Source organism: Onychomys torridus, chromosome 8 (genome assembly GCF_903995425.1).
Source record: "Onychomys torridus chromosome 8, mOncTor1.1, whole genome shotgun sequence".
Lineage (NCBI taxonomy): Eukaryota > Metazoa > Chordata > Mammalia > Rodentia > Cricetidae > Onychomys > Onychomys torridus.
Window position 1 is genome coordinate 86,350,734 of NC_050450.1, and position 17,953 is coordinate 86,368,686.

Sequence of the window (17,953 nt, forward strand, 5' to 3'; positions counted from 1 at the left end):
TATATATACAATGTTCTGCCTGCAGGCCAGAAGAGGGCACCAGATCTCATTACAGATGGTTGTGAGCCACCATGTGGTTGCTGGGAAATTGAACTCAGGACCTCTGGAAGAACAGCCAGTGCTCTTAACCGCTGAGCCATCTCTCCAGCCCCTGGTAGAGTTCTTGCCTAGTATATTCAAGACCGGGGTTCAATCCCTAGAACTGAAAAAATAATCCTTTCTGTATGTGTATATGTGTGTTTATGACAGGGTCTGCCACTGAACCCAGAGCTTGCTTCCCTGTCTAGACTGACCGGCAAGCAAACTCCAGGGGAAAACCATGTGCTCATGATTGTGCAGTAAACACTTGGCCATTGAACCATTCTCCAGCCATATTTCAAACCTTTAGTAGGACTTGGCCATCAAAACTGTGCACTGGTGGTCAACACCTGTCCTTGCTAGGAAGTGCTGCACTAGGTCTCCTTGTTCGACTGCTGTCCCCACTGCCTCCCTGTGCTAGCACTGCCCCCAGAGTTGTGGGGCAGTCACCAGAGAAGACTATTAGCCAGCATCATCACAGTGGCTTGAAAGTTCTTGTCCCAATCAGTTTTTTGTTGTTAAACATTTTTTAAAGCTACCTCCAGCAACTGGGACCTGCTTATACTTTGACATTTTTTACTTTTTTGTTTGTTTTTGTTTTTCGAGGCAGGGTTTCTCTATGTATCCCTGGCTGTCGTGGAACTCACTTTGTAGACCATCTTGGACTCGAACTCACAGAAATCTGCCTGCCTCTGCCTCCCAAGTACCACCACCACCCAGCTAGAAAATTTTAACTTTTATAACTTTTTTCTAACAGCTGGGGCCGACTGGGTGACAAAGGAAATCTTTTTAGAAGCTGTCTTTTTTTTTTTTTTTTTTTTGTGGGGTTTCTCTTTTTTTAGTTCATTCAATAATTATATTTATGATATTCATTAATTACATTAATTGTATTGATTTATTACATTCATGATATTATGTCCTTAGCAGCTGTCTTTAACCCTTTAAAAGGAACCTAGTAAAAGTAAAAGCTGTTGAAAGCCCCTTTGTGGGGCTGAGAGATGGCTCAGAGGTTAAGAGCACTTCTTGCTCTTCCAAAGGTCCTGAGTTCAATTCCCAGCAACCACCTGATGGGCTCACAACCATCTGTAATGAAATCTGGTGCCCTCTTCTAGCCTGCAGGGATATGTGCAGACAGAACACTGTATACACAATAAATAAATAAATCTTAAAAAAAAAAAAATGAAAGTCCCCTTGGTTAGTACTGGACAGAAGGGAGAACCTCTTCTGTCCAGGCTGTGTTGTTGGGCAGCAACCACCCAGCTCAGCTCAGCTCAGGGGCAGTTTTCTACTGTGTTTCAGAGGATGGTGGGCTTTGAGTTCTTCAATTATGTGGATTACTGGTTAATAAGGACACATAAATCATGAAAGAGAAAGAAGTGGAACATTTCCCCCTCCCCAGGAGCAGGCACAGAGCTTGCCTGGGGGAACTATTTCCCCCTCCCTTTTTTTGTGATTCTTCCTTTCTTTTTTTTTATTATATTTATTTGTATTTTATGTATATTGGTGTTTTGCCTGCATGCATACCTGTGTGATGGTATTGCATTCCCTGGAAAAAGAGTTATAGATTTTGTGAGCGGACATGTGGGTTCTGGGAATTGAACCTCCACCCTCTGGTTCTCTGGAAGAGCAGCCAGTGCTCTTAACTGCTGAGCCATCTCTCCAGTGCCCCCCCCCCTTTCAAAGGGGGTTCCTCTGTGTAGCCCTGGCTGTCCTGGAACTCACTCTGTAGACCGGGCTGACTTTGAACTCCTGGCTCTCCAGCACTTGCCACCCTGGCCCCTACTCTAAACTCTATAGTGGCTGGGTTTTCCTTTCCCAATCTCTGATTCCTATATAACCTAGCCATTTTGGTTACACCAGTCTCTTGGTCTCCTTCCTGGCTCCTCCTTTCCTCTTGGCCCCTAGTTTCTCTCTCTCTCTCTCTCATTCCCCTTCTCTCCTGGCCCAATTCACTCTGGACTTTGTCACATGCCTCTGCCTCTACCTGTGCTCTCCTTTATATCTACAATAAAAACCTCAGCCCCTGCCGGGCACTGGTGGCGCACGCCTTTAATGCCAGCACTCAGGAGGCAGAGCCTGGTGGATCTCTGTGAGTTCAAGGCCAGCCTGGGCTACCAAGTGAGTTCCAGGAAAGGCGCAAAGCTACACAGAGAAACCCTGTCTCAAAAAAAAAAACAAAAACAAAACAAAACAAAAAAAAACCCACCAAAACCCAAAAACCTCAGCCCCTTAGGAACAGTGGTGTCCTCCTTTTATTCCTTATTCTGGGAGGAGGACATGATTGCTCCTGAAGGGCTGAGGTTCTTGCTATAGAGGGGAGCACAGGCAGAGGCAGACACACCTGGATAGTGGAGAGGGCGAGGACTGACCAGCAGACGGAACCCTGCCACGTGAGGAGAGAGGGGAGAGAGAGGGTGGAGCCAGAAGCCAAGAGGACAGGAGAGTGGGAACCAAGAGCCAGTGGCCAAGAAATAAAAAGGATTGCATAACCAAATGCCTGGGTTATATATAGGGAATAGCAGCTGGGGAAAAGCCAGGAAGCTCAGGGGCTGGAGAGGTTGAGGTAGAGGGTGGGGTGAGAAGTACTGAGGAGCCTGGACTTTCTAACAAGTAGGAACTGAGGGAGAGGCCAAAGTCCCCTTTGAGATGTTAAATAGACACCTCCCTTGGCTGTTTGTCCTGGGTTCTCAGACCTAACACTTTCTCATGGAAACGTTCCATACAAATAAACACTAGTGTCTTTACTAAGTGTAGCTAGGAAAATGTAAAGTTTACAAAGCTGTTTGAGGCCAGCTTGAGTAATATAAGACTTAGTCTAAAAATTAAAAAAAAAAAAAAAAAAATTAGCTGGTTGTGGTGACACAAACCTTTAATTCCAGCTCTTGGGAGGCATAGGCAGACAGACACATTTCTGTAAGTTCTAGGCCAAGACCTCCCCCTCCCCCAAGTCTCAAAAAACAAACAAAAAAACAAACAAAAACCCACACACACATTGAATGAGCATTCTAGGAAGAAAGACAAATGTTTAACATCTCTGGGAAAGTAATCAAGGTATACACAAAGAATCCCTCAGCCTGGTTTGGAGGTGCACATTGTGGATGAAAGCAAGAACCAGGAGCCAGACCCTGCTACTTATGGCTATGAGGCCACCTGAGATGCTGTCTCAAACCCAAAACAAAATAAGGCCCAGAGTGGAGTTGCATGTCTTTAATTCCAGGACTGGGGAGACAGAGGTAGGCTGAGTTCCTGTACCATCCCATCAGGCCCAGGAGAACTCTTTAAACCTAAAACTTAGTAACTTGGAGACATGCTGACTCAAACTGTAATCTCAGTTACTTGTGGAGAGTGGCGGGGAGAGCAGGAGTTGCAGCCAGCCTCAACTACCACATGACTTTCAGGTCAGCCTGAGCTACAGCAGGAGATCTTGTCTCAGAAACAGCACCATACCACCAAGAATCTCAACTATTAAGTTCATTTGTGTGTGGAGGTAGTTATTGTAACTTTTTGGTTTGTTTGTTTTTTGTTTTTTTCTTTCCGAGACAGGGTTTCTCTGTGTAGCTTTGGAGCCTCTCCTGGAACTCCCTCTGTAGCCCAGGCTGGCCTTGAACTCACAAAGATCTGCCTGCCTCTGCCTCCCAAGTGCTGGGATTAAAGGCGTGCGCCACCACCCGCCTGTCCAATTGTAACTTTAATTAAATTTCCTATCCGTAGTCTAGTTTTAAAAATTTTATGATCTATTTATTTTTATTTTATGTGCATGGGTGCTTTGCCTAGCTAGATGTATTTCTCTGTAAGGTGTCAGTTCCCCTGGAGCTGGAATTACAGATAGTTGTGAGCTGCCTTATGAGTGCTGGGAATTGAACCTAGGTCTTCTGGGAAGAACAGCCAGTGCTCTCATCTCCTGAGTTGTCTTTCCAGCCACATAACTTCCTGTGTAAAATGAAAATAGAAACTTTCTGACCTGCTTTGGGGGATTTGTAGGCAAGGGCCTGTCTCCACAGAGTCCTACCACCCTACCTCTGGAGGGTGTGCAAATAGAGCCCCGAAACGCTCCTCGAATCATTGAGTTCAAAGTTTTTCTGCAAAGGGAAACAATCCTTATTTTCCATTTATTTTTGAGAGCAATCTTTATTTTCACAAAAGCACTGTTGTCACTGGTTATTGTGAGAATTCATGGAGTTTACATCCCCCCTCGCGGTACCCCCCCCCCACCCCCCGTGTTTCTCTAACAGCTCTGGCTGTCCTGGAACAGGAATTTATGAATTTTTGTATTTAAAAAACCTGAGAGGCCCATATGGCAATACATGCCTATAATTCCAGGGTTTTGACACTTGAGCAGATAATTGTGAGTGCCAGGATAGCCTGGAGAATTTCTCCAGGGCAGTAGGAGAGGTAAGGGGATGAGGAGAGAAAAGGAAAAGAGAAAACAGAAGGGGAGTGGGGAAAGAAAAAAAAACTTTTTAAAATATTTACTTATTTATTACATCACAGCATGGATGCCTGCATGCCAGAAGAGGGCATCAGATCTCACTACAGATGGTTGTGAGCCACCATGTGGGTGCTGGGAATTGAACTCAGGACCTCTGGAAGAGCAGTTGGTGCTCTTAACCTCTGAGCCATCTCTCCAGCCCCAGAAGAAAGAAATTTTGGACACAAGATTTCCTAGAATAGGATTTTATCCACCAAACAAGAGTAGTGCAAAAGAAATCCTCCCAGGGGGGCCTGAACCTAGTGCAAATGTGTTTAGATCCAGTGGTTTTTGTTTTTGTTTTGTTTTTCGAGACAGGGTTTCTCTGTGTAGTTTTGGAGCCTGTCCTAGATCTCGCTCTGTAGACCAGGCTGGCCTTAAACTCACAGAGATCCACCTGCCTCTGCCTCCTGAGTGCTGGGATTAAAGGCATGTGCCACCCCCGCCCGACTCAAACTGACTTCTAATACCGTTCTTAAAACGTCTTCAGAATCTGGATTTAAGCAAACCATTCAGATGTTTGAGTTCCATTTCCAACTGTAATTAGCTTCATATATCCTTTGTGTCTATTTCGCTTGTTCAATTGACATTTAAAATTATTTAAAACAATGTAAAAGAGAGGCGTGGTGGTTCGGTCAGAGGCATTCCAATCTTTGTGAGTTCCAGGCCAGTCAGGTTTACGAAGGGAGATCCTATCTCAAAAAAAAAAAAAAAAAAAAAAAAGGAGAAAATTTAAAATTTAAATTATAATGCAGAGGAAAAAAGCTCGCGCCTGTAATCTCTGCAATAGGGAAGCTGAGGCCGAATAGCCAAAACTTTGAGGCCAGCCTGCGCTACAGAGTGACTTTTCCTTTGGCACTCTGCACTAACTTTTCTATCCCTAATCTTACTTCTCTGAATCTGGAATTCTTCGCCTGTAAAATCGCAATGAAGACAGTGTCCAGTGACTGGGTTTTTTGTTGTTTTGGAGACAGGGTTTCTCTGTGTAGCCCTGGCTGTCCTGGAACTCACTCTGTAGACCAGGCTGGCCTCGAACTCAGAGATCCATCTGCCTCTGCCTCCCGAGTGCTGGGATAACGGCAAATACCACCACCACCACCCGGCCCCGGGAGCTCGATGTGTGGGACGAGAAAATGAATGCAAAATGCCTGGCACTTCATAGCAATCTTTGTTTAAACGCAGACTTCAGCTGTAATGTCCCCAACGTCCACCTGTCCGTTGTTTAAAAGATCCTGACAATCAAATGACTTCTTACAAGCCTGCTAAGATGCGTCTCTACCGGACCCTAGGCGTATTTACCCACAGAGTTATCAGTTGGGGTTCAAGTTTTCAAGGTAACCGCGGCTACTTCCGCTTTTGCAAAGCTCCGCGCAAAAGTGGGGGGGGGGCAGAGGGGAGGGAGGAAAAAAAAGAGTTGTACACCTATCGCGAGAGTCTAACGGGACGCGTTTGCGGCTTGGCCCCTGCTCTCGCGTGGTCTGGTTTGAAGGCACGGGTCGAGGTGAAAAGGAAGCGCGAAGTATCGCGGGAGGCCGGTGGAATCTCGCGATGCCTTTGGCGCTCGCCCCTCCCCCTCCGCCAAGTGCCGTTTCGGTTTAATCTAGTGTGTGACTGAGTCTGTGTGAGGGAGCGAGATGTGTATGTGAGGTGTCGGGGGCGAGGCGGAGGCTAGGGAAGGGGTTCCCTCAGGGGCGCGGGACAAAGGGGAAGGTGAGGCAACCCAGGCCGCGGAGCCCGGGCGACAGGAAGCCGCCCCGAGCCGGGTACCGGATAGGGCAAGGGCCCGCGCAGTCCTCGTAGGGCGCCAGAGCCGGCGTCGGCCCCTGGGGCTCGGGCGGTCGGCGTCCTACTTCACTTGAGCTCCCGGCTCGCGGGCCTGAAGACTGGCTGCGCGGGTGGGCGGCGGTGAGGAGCGCACTCGAGTGGCCCCGGGTGTCCGGCGACTCCTCCGCCGAGGAACTCTCATTTCTCCCCCCGCTCCTTCCTCCCCCCCCCCCATGTAGGAGGGCGCTGAGCCGGCGAGAGGGAGGAGGAGCCTGGCCTAAGGTCCCTTCCCTCCCCACCCCCTCGTAGGGGTTCTTCGGTGGGCGTGGAGTCGGGGTCGGGGGGGAGGGTGGGGCTTTCTGGAGTGCTGGGGAACTTGTTCCCCTTCTCCGGGCTCGGGGGAAGGGCATGCCCAATTCGGAGAGACATGGGGGCAAGAAGGACGGGAGCGGAGGAGCTTCGGGAACTTCGCAGCCGTCCTCGGGAGGTGGCAGCGCCAACAGCCGGGAGCGTCACCGCTTGGTGTCGAAGCACAAGCGCCATAAGTCCAAGCACTGCAAAGACCCGGGGCTGGTAGCCCCCGAAGCAGCGTCTTTGGGAACAGTCATCAAACCTTTGGTGGAGTACGATGACATCAGCTCTGATTCAGACACCTTCTCGGATGACATGGCCTTCAAAGCAGACCGCAGGGAGAACGATGAGCGCCGCGGGACGGATCGGAGTGACCGCCTGCACAGGCATCGTCACCACCAGCACCGGCGGTCCCGAGACTTGCTAAAAGCTAAACAGACTGAAAAGGAGAAAAACCAGGAAGTCTCCAAATCCGGATCTCTGAAGGACCGGATATCAGGAAGTTCAAAGCGTTCAATGGAGGGGAATGATGACTATGGGAAGGCACAGGTATCCAAAAGCAGCAGCAAGGAGTCCAGGTCATCCAAACTCCACAAGGAGAAGACCCGGAAAGAACGTGAGTTCAAGTCCGGGCACAAGGACCGGAGTAAGAGTCATCGGAAAAGGGAAACACCCAAAAGTTACAAAACAGTGGATAGCCCAAAACGGAGATCCAGGAGCCCGCATAGGAAATGGTCTGACAGTTCCAAGCAAGATGACAGCCCTTCAGGAGCTTCTTATGGCCAAGACTATGACCTTAGCCCCCCAAGGTCTCACACTTCTAGCAATTATGACTCCTACAAGAAGAGTCCAGGGAGTACCTCGAGAAGGCAGTCCATCAGCCCACCTTACAAAGAGCCTTCTGCTTACCAGTCCAGCACTCGGTCACCCAGTCCCTACAGTAGACGGCAGAGGTCGGTGAGTCCCTATAGCCGGAGACGGTCATCTAGCTATGAGAGGAGTGGCTCTTACAGCGGGAGATCACCCAGCCCCTATGGTCGAAGGCGATCTAGCAGCCCTTTCTTGAGCAAGAGGTCTCTGAGTCGGAGTCCAATCCCCAGGTGAGCTGTGACCTGTCTTTCCTAAGGTAGGGTGGCTTGGGAGGGATTGGCAATTAGTCTTTATAACATTTCGTTAAAGCTTGCAGTGTTCGTCCTTCACTAGGTTGGCTAGTCATTTAGGTAAGTCTGGCTTTCCCTTAACACAGAATTGAGAAGTAATGATTTCACATGCCTCCAACTGCTCAAGCAAGGTAGGTATGTACTTTTCAATAATGGGGAAACTTAAGAAATTACGCCTCTGCCTAGGGAGTGCATAGTCTTCAAAACTTATTTAGCTCCTTGTTACTTTGTCTTAAAACTTTGTAAGTCATATTGGTACCAGTGCTTAAACTTTATTGGAACTCACAAGAAAATTGAGAAATTATAAGTTATTTTTTATTTTATGTGCATTGGTGTTCTGCCTGTATACATGTCTATGTGAGGATGTAAGATCTTGTAGTTACAGACAGTTGTGAGCTGCCATGTGGGTGCAGGGAACTGAACTCAGGACCTCTGGAAGAGCAGTCAGTGCTCTTAACCACTGAGCCATCTCTCCAGTACAAGAGAAATTATAAATTTTTATTTCTACTATTTTGAGTCCACTTGTCTGTTGTCATGCCAATTTTATCTACTGTGTCCCCAAATCTATAATTAATCAGTTATGTCTTGTAACTGTTTAGTGAGAATTGAGCTAGTGAGAGTGTTTTCTTTTTGACAAAAAGTGGTTCCAAAGACAATTCATTGAATTTTCTTGTTGTTTTTGTTTTTATTTTTTTTGAGACAGGGTTTCTCTGTATAGTTTTGGTGCCTGTCCTGGATCTCGCTCTGTAGACCAGGCTGTGCTCGAACTCAAAGAGATCCGCCTATTTCTGCCTCCGTAGTAGTGGGATTAAAGGTGTGCGCCACCACCTCTTGGCAACAGTTGATTGATTTTTTTTTATTGTAGTTTTAGTTTTGTTGTTGTTTTTAACAGCACCACTGTTCACTTACCTAACACTAGCAGTTTTTAAAATCTGCCTTGAAATATATAGTAATAATGCCTTCAGCTTGACTTTTTTTTAAGAAAAGATGTGTTAATTTGAATTTGCCTATGGAAAATGGTGTTTTTGTCTCGTGTGGACCCATATCTGTCTACAAAAACAACAGGAGCTTTAGTTTTTTTGTTTTGTTTTGTTTTTTTTCCTTCAGAGCTGAGGATCGAACCCAGGGCCTTGCACTTGCTAGGCAAGTGCTCTACCACTGAACTAAATCCCCAATCCCGAGCTTTAGTTTTATCTGAGTGGAATCTTAATATTTCTTTGTAACTTTTGGCAAATGATTTAATTTGTCCACACCTGAGTTTATTCATGTGGAAAATAGGAATAAAAACTACCTACTTCACGGCTCTTGTGAGATTAATAAATATGAAGCATGTTACTGTGTCTTGTGCATAGTATGACTCAGTACATTTTATGAGTGAAGACCTCTGGTAAAGATTAATTCATGCATATGTTTTATAAGTCAGTGTGTATTTCACTGTCTTAAACAACTAAAGTGTATTTGCCTAACTACAGTGCTTAAGTATTCTTAGTATTTTCTCATTCAAAAATCCAAATATAGAAAGAATTATAATAAATGTGCATGTATCTAACACCTAAATTCTGCAATTAACATATTTTGTCACATCTGTTTATCTCCATTAGTCCATCTTTTGTTTCATCTCAAAGTTGTAGCAAACAGCATACTTTTGTAAACATTTAGCGTGAATATAATTTCCTAGAGTGCATAATTTTTTTGGAGAGGCATGATTTATTTATAGGGGAATACATACGTCATAAATGTACCATTTATAATATTGCATAGTTTTGAAAGGAAATCTAAGAAGTGTTCTCAGAATGTTTTTTAGACAGGGTTTCATGCTGTAACCTAGGGTGGCTTGAAATTTACTATGTATAGCCTATGTTGGTCTCAAACAGGCCTGAAATTTCCAACAATCCTGCCTTAACCTCTTGACTTTGGGAGTACAGACATGAGCTATCATATTAGGCAGAATATTTGTTCCCTTGAGAGTATTAACATTAAAGTAATTTTTAAAAAATTTCATTGTTTAGAAATATAAAAGACTTTTATATTTTATATCTCACTCAAGATTTAGGGTGAGAGCTTTTGTTTTGAAATCATTCCTTTTAGATTCTTAGAGAAAATAGCAGATATGAAGTTCTCTTAAGTGAATTGAAAAAGTTGTGTTCCTTAATTGAAATTAATGTAGTGATGGCAGATATAAACCTATGAGGAAATGGAGACTGTATGGTATTGGGGGATGCAGATACAAACATAAAATATTGGGAACATGCACTGTTTTTGTTGACCTGTAGAGAGCATTATTTGTATTCACACATTACATAATTTTATTTATTGGAATTCTCAACAGTAAATAGCAAGATATATCCACGTGTGGAACCTGAGCAGCCTGGCACACATCCATAAGTTCAGTGTTTTGAGAAACTGTAGCAAGTGAGTTTTGATCTTGAGGCCAGCCTGAGCTATTTGAAACCCTGTCTCAAAAAGACCAAACAATAGGCTGACAGGATGACTAAATAGCTGAGTTTGATCCTCAGAACCTCATGTGAGGTGGAAGGAGAGAACTGACTTCACAGAGTTATCATCCTTCAACCTCCACAGATCACATACATGTATAATGATCATAAAAATCTATCTATCTCTTTTTCTTTTCTTTTTTTTTTCCAGAGCTGAGGATCGAACCCAGGGCCTCGTGCTTGCTAGGCAAGCGCTCTAACACTGAGCTAAGTCCCCAACCCCCCCCCCCTTTTTTTTTTTCACATAATTTACTTTTTATGTGCATTGGTGTGAAGGTGTCAGATCTCCTGGAATTAGAGTTACAGATAGTTGTGAGCTGCCATGTGGGTGCTGGGAATTGAACCTGGGTCCTCTGGAAGAGCAACCAGTGCTCCTAACCCCTGAGCCATCTATCCAGCCCATCTCTTGTTTTTCAAGATACAGTTTCTCTGTGTAGTCCTGGCTGTCTGGGAACTGGCTCTGTAGACCAGGCTGGGCCTCTGCCTCCCCAGTACAGGGATTAAAGGTGTGTGCCACCACTGCCTCACAAAATTCATTCATTCATTCATTCATTTATTTTTGAGCTGAGGATCGAACCCAGGGCCTTGTGCTTGCTAGGCGAGTGCTCTACCACTGAGCTAAATCCCCAACCCCAAAATTTATTTTTGACATAAGGTCTTGATATGGCCACCCTACAATTTTTTTTTATACAGACTAGGCTGGCCTAGAACTCAGATCCACCTGCCTCTTGCCTCCATAGTGCTGGGATTAAAGGCTGTGCCACCATGTTGGCATAATAAGAATTGAAAAGGTGCCTTCCTCTTAAAAAAGAGGGATGATGATATAATTTAATTTACATAGTTTGCTTAAGGCCCTATATTCAATCACTCCCAACCTCCAGCCCCCCACCCTCGGCTTTTCAAGACAGAATTTCTCTGTGAATCCCTGGCTATCCTGGCACTCTGGTAGACTTCATTTGGGGAAAACAAACTGGGAATACGCACCATTTTGCTTGTGGGTCAGCGCTTGTGAATGAGCTCAGGGATTTTTGCATGTTAGGCAAGTGTTCATGTAGACCAGGGCTGACCTAGAACTCACTCCTCTGCTTCCCTGATGCTGAAATTGAAGGCATGGACCACTACACCCAGCTTTATTCCTGATAGGGCCTTGATAAGGTTGCCCTAGAATTTCATATGCAAACCAGGCTGTCCTTGAACTCACAAAGATTTCACCTGCCTTTGTCTCTCTAGTGTTGTAATTAAAGGTGTTTGCCAAAACACCCAGTTCCTTTTTTTGTTTTTTGTTTTTTGTTTTTTTTTGAACAGGGTCTTAATGCCACCCTGGCTGGCCGGAAACTTACGTAGACCCTGCTGCCTCAAATCAGGGAGATCTGCTTTCCTCTTCTTCCCAAGTGCTGGGACTAAAGGCATGTACCATCATGCTTGGCTCAAGTCAGTTTTAGTGGTTTGGATTGTTGGTTTTCCTCACATTGAATCTTGAGCAGGATTATAGTAAAACACTGTAATTAATGAGTAAAAAAATAATTAATGAGACTTTAAAATAATCTGTTCTGTAGATTTCCAGATTTAATTTCATAGTCATTCCTCATAAAAATTTTGTCGGACTGGAAAAATGGCTTAGCAGTTAAGAACATTGACTGTAGCTGGGCATAGTTTGAAGCCAGCCTGGTCTACGTAGCAAATTTTAGGCTAGCCAGAAGTACATAGTAAGATCCTGTTTCAAAATAAAGCAGGTTTATTTGCACATGTAATTTTTTTGTTTTATATGTCCTAAAAAGTTGATTTTGGAAATCATTTTTCTATTAAAGGAACTAAGAAATACCGTTAATATCAGCATTCAGGAGACTAAGACAAGATGATCATGATTATTAGGCCAACTTAGTCTGTGTAACAAGATCTTGCTGCAGAACACACACACCAAAAAAGTGTTAGGGTTGATAATATAGATCAGTAGTAGTAGGCTATTTCCTTAGTAAATGGAAGGCCTTGTGGTCAGTCATTAGAAGTTGGGCTAAAGTGTTGGCTCAGTGGTTATGAGCACTAGTTCTTCTAGAGGAAGATTCTCAACACCCATACAGTGACACAAACATCTCTAAATTCAGTCCCAGGGATTCTGATACCCTCCTGAACTGTGTGGACACTGGGCACAGACATGGTGCTCTTACATAAATACAGGCAGACAAAGATTTATACAAAATTACTCCCTGGGCAGTGGTGGAGCACACCTTTAATACCAGCACTTGGGAGGCAGAGGCAGGCGGATCTCTGTGAGAGGCCAGCCTGGTCTACAGACAGTTCTAGACCGAGAACTCTGGGGTGGAGGGGATTTACTCAAAGTAAACATTGTGAATGTAACTACATAGTGGGCAATTTTAGTGCTTTTCTGTTTTTAAAAATTTTTTATTACTTACTTTTTTTCTTTTTTCAAGACAGGGTTTCTTTGTTAGCCTTGTCTGTTCTAGAACTAGCTCTGTAGATTAGACTTGGCTTGAACTCAGATCCTCCTTTTCTGCCGCCAGAGTGCTGGGTCTAAGGGTGTGAGCTTATTTTTATTTCATTTTTTTCAATTACAACAAATTACCTCCTTAGTATTGTGATTACCAGCATGTGCTGCTACCATGCCAGCTCTATTTTATTTGTTTTTATTTTTTGAGACAGGGTATATAGCTTAGGCTGGCTTAACTTCCTTTGTAGAGCAGACTGTCTGGAATTCACAGAGATCCTAAAGGCATGAACTTACCAACCCAGATGAATGGTTCTTTTTTTTTTTTTTTTAACCCCGAGACAGGGTTTCTCTGTAGTTTTGGTTACTGTCCTGTATCTTACTCTGTAGACCAAGCTGGCCTCGAACTCACAAGAGATCCTCCTGACTCTGCCTCCCGAGTGCTGGGACTAAAGATGTGCGCCACCACTGCCTAGCTTTATTTTTATTATTATTATTATTATGTTTAATATTTATTTATTATGTATACAGAAGAGGGCGCCAGATCTCATTACAGATGGTTGTGAGCCACCATGTGGGTGCTGGGAATTGAACTCAGGACCTCTGGAAGAGCAGTTGGTGCTCTTAACCTCTGAGCTATCTCTCCAGCCCTATTTTTACTATTTTATATATATATTTTGTACTTATGAAGGCAGGTACCCATGAAGGCCAGGGGCTCCAGATTCCCAGATCTGGAGTTACAGGTAGTTTTTCCCAGTGTGGATGCTGGGAACAAAATTTGGGTCCTCTGCTAGATTAGTACACATTTAACCACTGAGCCATCTCTTTCAGCCCCTTATTTGTTTTTTGTTGTTTGTTTTGTTTTTGGAACAAGGTCTGAATGGCCCAAGCTGTCAAGGAACTCACTGTGTGATTCACACTGGCTTCTCAGTCTCAGTAATTCTCTAGCCTTAGTTTTCCTAAGTGCTGGGATTACAAACAAGAACCAAGTCCTAGCAAATGAATTTTTAGTTTTACTTAATTCAAATTTATATTCATGCAGGATTTAGAATTTTTGTTTTGTTTTTAGAAATAGTCTCAGATAGCCCAAGCTGCTTTGAGTTTGCTGTATAGCAAGGATGACTTTTATTTATTTATTTTTTGGGAGATGGGGTTTCTCTGTGTAGCTTTGCACCTTTCCTGGCTCTCACTCTGTAGCCCAGGCTGGCCTGGAACTCACAGAGATCCGCCTGCCTCTGACCCTCGAGTGCTGGGATTAAAGGCATGTTCCACCACCACCCAGACTCTTTTTCTTTTTTAAATACTTTAAAATTTTATGTGTATGAGTGTTTTCCTACATGTATGCATGTGTACCATGTGCATACCTGGTGTTCAAGGAGATAAGAAATGGCTATTGGATAGTTTGAGCTACCAAGTAGGTACTGGGCAGTGCTTTTAACCACTGACCCTTTTTTTTTTTTTTTTTTCTTTTCTTTTTCTTCTTTCGTGACAGGGTTTCTTTGTGTAGTTCTGGTTGTCCTGGAATTGGCTCTGTAGACTAGGCTGGCCTCGAACTCAGCAGAGATCTGCCTCCCTCTGCCTCCCAAGTACTGGATTTAAAGGTGTGTGCCACTGCCAGGCCAACTAGTCTCAACATTGAACCTCTTTTTCTGTGTGTGCATGCATTGTGTGCATGCATGTGTGTGTTTTCCAAGATAGGGTCTCACTATGTAGCTCTGACTGTCCTAGAACTCAGTCTGTAGACTAAGATGGCCTTGAACTCACAGAGATCACCTGCCTGTGCCTCCCAAGTGCTGGGGCTAAAGGCATGCACTATAATACCTGACTTGTTTTATAATTATTTTTATTTTATATGTATGGATTGTTTATTTTCTGCCTGTATGTCTGTACACCATGTACTTGCAGTGTCCTGGGATGCCACAAGAGGGAGCCTGCTCACCTGGAACTAGAGTAATAGACAATTAATTAGCCACCATGTGGGTTTTGGGATTAGAACCCCATTCCTCTGGAAGAATAGCCAGTGTTCTTAACCACTGAACTGGCCTCTCCTAACCCCATTCCTCCCCTACGTGTGTGTGTGCGCGCGCGCGCGCGTTTTGCCTGTATGTATGTCTGTGAGAGAGTGCTGTATCCTGGAGTTACAGGCAGTTGTGAGCTGCCATGTAGGTGCTAGGAACTGAACAAGGGTCCTCTGGAAGAGCAGTCAGTGCTTTTAACAGCTGAGTCATTTCTCCAGCTCAACCCCCACTTTTTTTAAGACAGTAAACTATCTTTAAACTCAGTTTCTTATGCCTCTGCCCTTCAAGTTCTAGGATTAAAGGAGTGTGCCATCATACCTGGCTTTAATCTACTTTTAAAATTGATAATTCAGAATGGGATTAAATTTACAGGTCTAGACCCTATTTTGCTGACTTATTTTTCTGTTTATCTCTGTATATTATCTATTTTAAACTGCCTCTTTTCTTTTTTCAGTAGGAAATCCATGAAGTCCAGAAGCAGAAGTCCTGCATATTCAAGACACTCATCTTCTCATAGTAAAAAGAAGAGATCCGGGTCACGCAGCCGTCATTCCAGTATCTCACCTGTCAGGCTTCCATTGAATTCCAGCCTGGGAGCTGAACTGAGTAGAAAAAAGAAGGAAAGAGCAGCTGCTGCTGCAGCAGCAAAAATGGATGGAAAAGATTCAAAGGGTTCACCCATAACTTTGACTAAAAAAGATAAAGTTGAGGTGAAGGAGTCAGGGTTAGAGTCCAAAAAGTTACCTAGAGGTATAAAGTTAGAAAAGTCTACTCCAGATACTGAACTGGTAAATGTAACACATTCAAACACAGAGTTAAAAAATTGTTTAGATACAGGGAAAGTTAAGTTGGATGAGAACTTGCAGAAGCATCCTGTTGTTAAGGATTTGAAAGCACAGGGAACAAAAGACGCTAAACCTGTAGCACCGAAGGAGGTGATTGTTACTTCAAAGGAGACAGAGACGTCAGAAAAGGAGACACTTCCACCTCTCCCCACAATTACTTCTCCACCCCCTTTACCATCTACTACCCCTCCACCTCAGACACCCCCTTTGCCACCTTTGCCTCCACTACCAGCTGTTCCACTGCAGCCACCTCTGCCTCCTCCCCAACCACCATTTAGTCAAGTTCCTGTTTCTAGTTCTTCAACTTTACCCTCTTCTCCTCACCCAAGGACATCTACTCTATCCTCTCAGACAAATTCTCAGCCCCCTGTACAGGTTTCTGTGAAGACTCAAGTATCTGTAACAGCTGCTATTCCACACCTGAAAACTTCAACATTGCCTCCTCTGCCCCTCCCTCCCTTGTTACCTGGAGATGATGATTTGGATAGGTAAGTCCCATAATAGGATGAAAGAAGTTAGTTTTCTTGATGTATAATGTATTTTCTTTTTAAGTTTCTTGAAACTATTGGGATGCATATCTTTCCAGGATGCTTTTATGGTTAGGAATTGCTTTGTTTTTAGTGGAAAAGTCCATTCTTGTCCCCCCACCCCCCAGACAGAGTTTCCCTGTGTAGCTTTGCGCCTTCCCTGGAACTCACTTGGTAGCCCAGGTTGGCCTCAAACTCACAGAGATCCGCCTGGCTCTGCCTCCCAAGTGCTGGGATTACAGGCGTGGGCCACCAACACTGCCCGGCCCATTGTTTTACTTGAGAATAGAGAATTAGAACTCTGGGTAGGGGGGTGTGGTTTCTTTTCATTTTTTGAAATCACGTTATTTATTTATTTTCAAGTGTGTATGCAGTGTCTCAGTGTGGAGGCCAGAGGAAACTTTGGTGGGAGGCAGTTCTCTTCTGTCCTGTGGATCCCAGGGATCCAGCAACAGGATGGTGGCGAATGCCCTTTACCTGCTGAATTATCTTGATGGGCACTTTCTGTGGTTGGGGTGGGATAGGGTCTTTTTATATTTACCATAAAATCTCAGGTAACCTTAAGCTCACAGGAATCCTGCCTCAATCTCCTGGATAAATGCACCACTATGCTTGGCAACAATTAGATTTTTCTTGTGTGTGTGCTTGTATGACTATTTTGCCTGCATGTATGTATGTATACTATGTGTGTTCAGAAGATGGTGATGGATCCCATGGAATAAGAATATGGATGGTTCCAAGCTACCATGTGGGTGCTGGGAACTACACTCAAGTCCTCTAGAAGAGTAACAAGTGCTCTTATTTATTGAGCCATCTCTGGCCCCAACTTTACTCAATTTGCATATTTTTTGTTTATTTATATGTATGTGTATGAACCTGCATGAATATATGCACCACATGGATACAGGATAGTGTAGGCCAGAGGTTATTGGATCTCTTAGAACTATAGTTCTAGGTGTTGGTGAGCTGCCATGTGAGTGCTAAGAACCCAATCAGGTCCTCTGGAAGAGGACTAATCACTCTTAAACCCCTGAGCCATCTTTCCAGTCCTAAGTGTACTATTTTTATTTATGTGTGTGTGCGCACATCTGCATCGGAGACCAGAGGGCACCCTGATACCTCAGGTCTTAGAGAACCACATTTCCCCCCCATATCTTTATTTTAATTTAAAAAAGTTTATCATGTGCATATTTGTGTGTGTAAACACATGTACCATGTTGTACATGTGGAAATCAGAGGGCCAATTTGTGGAGTTGGTTCTTTATATTGGTTCCAAATGAAACTCAGGTCAGCAGGGTTTTGTGGCAAGCATCTTTAACCACCTAGCCATCTTGCCAGCTCTGTTTTCTTTCTCTAATATTTTAATATCTGTAGAGAATTTGTAGAGTGATACTTTGGTTTTTTTGAGACAGGGTTTCTATGTGTAATAACTTTGGCAGTTTCTATGTGGAGCTCACTTTGTAGACCAGGCTGGCCTTGAACTCACAGAGACCCTCCTAGCTCTGCCTACTGAGTGTTGGGATTAAAGGCGTGCACAATCATGCTGGTGGATAATAGTCCCCTCCATCTCCCCCCCCCCCCCCCCATGTAGTTTGGGTGCCTTTCCTGGATCTTGCTCTGTAGACCAGGCTGGCCTCGAACTCACAGACATCTGCCTGGCTCTGCCTTCTGAGCATGGGACTAAAGGCGTGCACCACTGCCACCTGGCCGGTAATACAGTTTTTAAAAATCACTTCTATAGTTAAAAAAAAAAAAAAAGAGCAATATAAAGAATATTTGCTAATTAGACTATAAATCACAATGG

The 17,953-nt window shown here is 44.2% G+C and overlaps 1 protein-coding gene across 9 annotated transcripts in view; it reads left to right on the forward strand.

The window, feature by feature from the left end:
* Nucleotides 1–6,103: 6,103 nt before the first annotated feature.
* The window catches only part of Cdk12 (cyclin dependent kinase 12), an 86,387-nt gene continuing 74,537 nt past the window's right edge, over nucleotides 6,104–17,953 (forward strand). For 7 of the 9 annotated variants that reach the window (XM_036196149.1, XM_036196145.1, XM_036196147.1 and 4 more), the window contains exons 1-2: nucleotides 6,104–7,761; nucleotides 15,232–16,110. In XM_036196149.1, coding sequence (XP_036052042.1) covers nucleotides 6,719–7,761; nucleotides 15,232–16,110 — 1,922 coding nt within the window. In that variant the 5' untranslated portion in view covers nucleotides 6,104–6,718. The remainder of the gene's footprint in view (nucleotides 7,762–15,231; nucleotides 16,111–17,953) is intronic. The other 2 variants (XM_036196143.1, XM_036196151.1) reach the window with 2 other exon arrangements.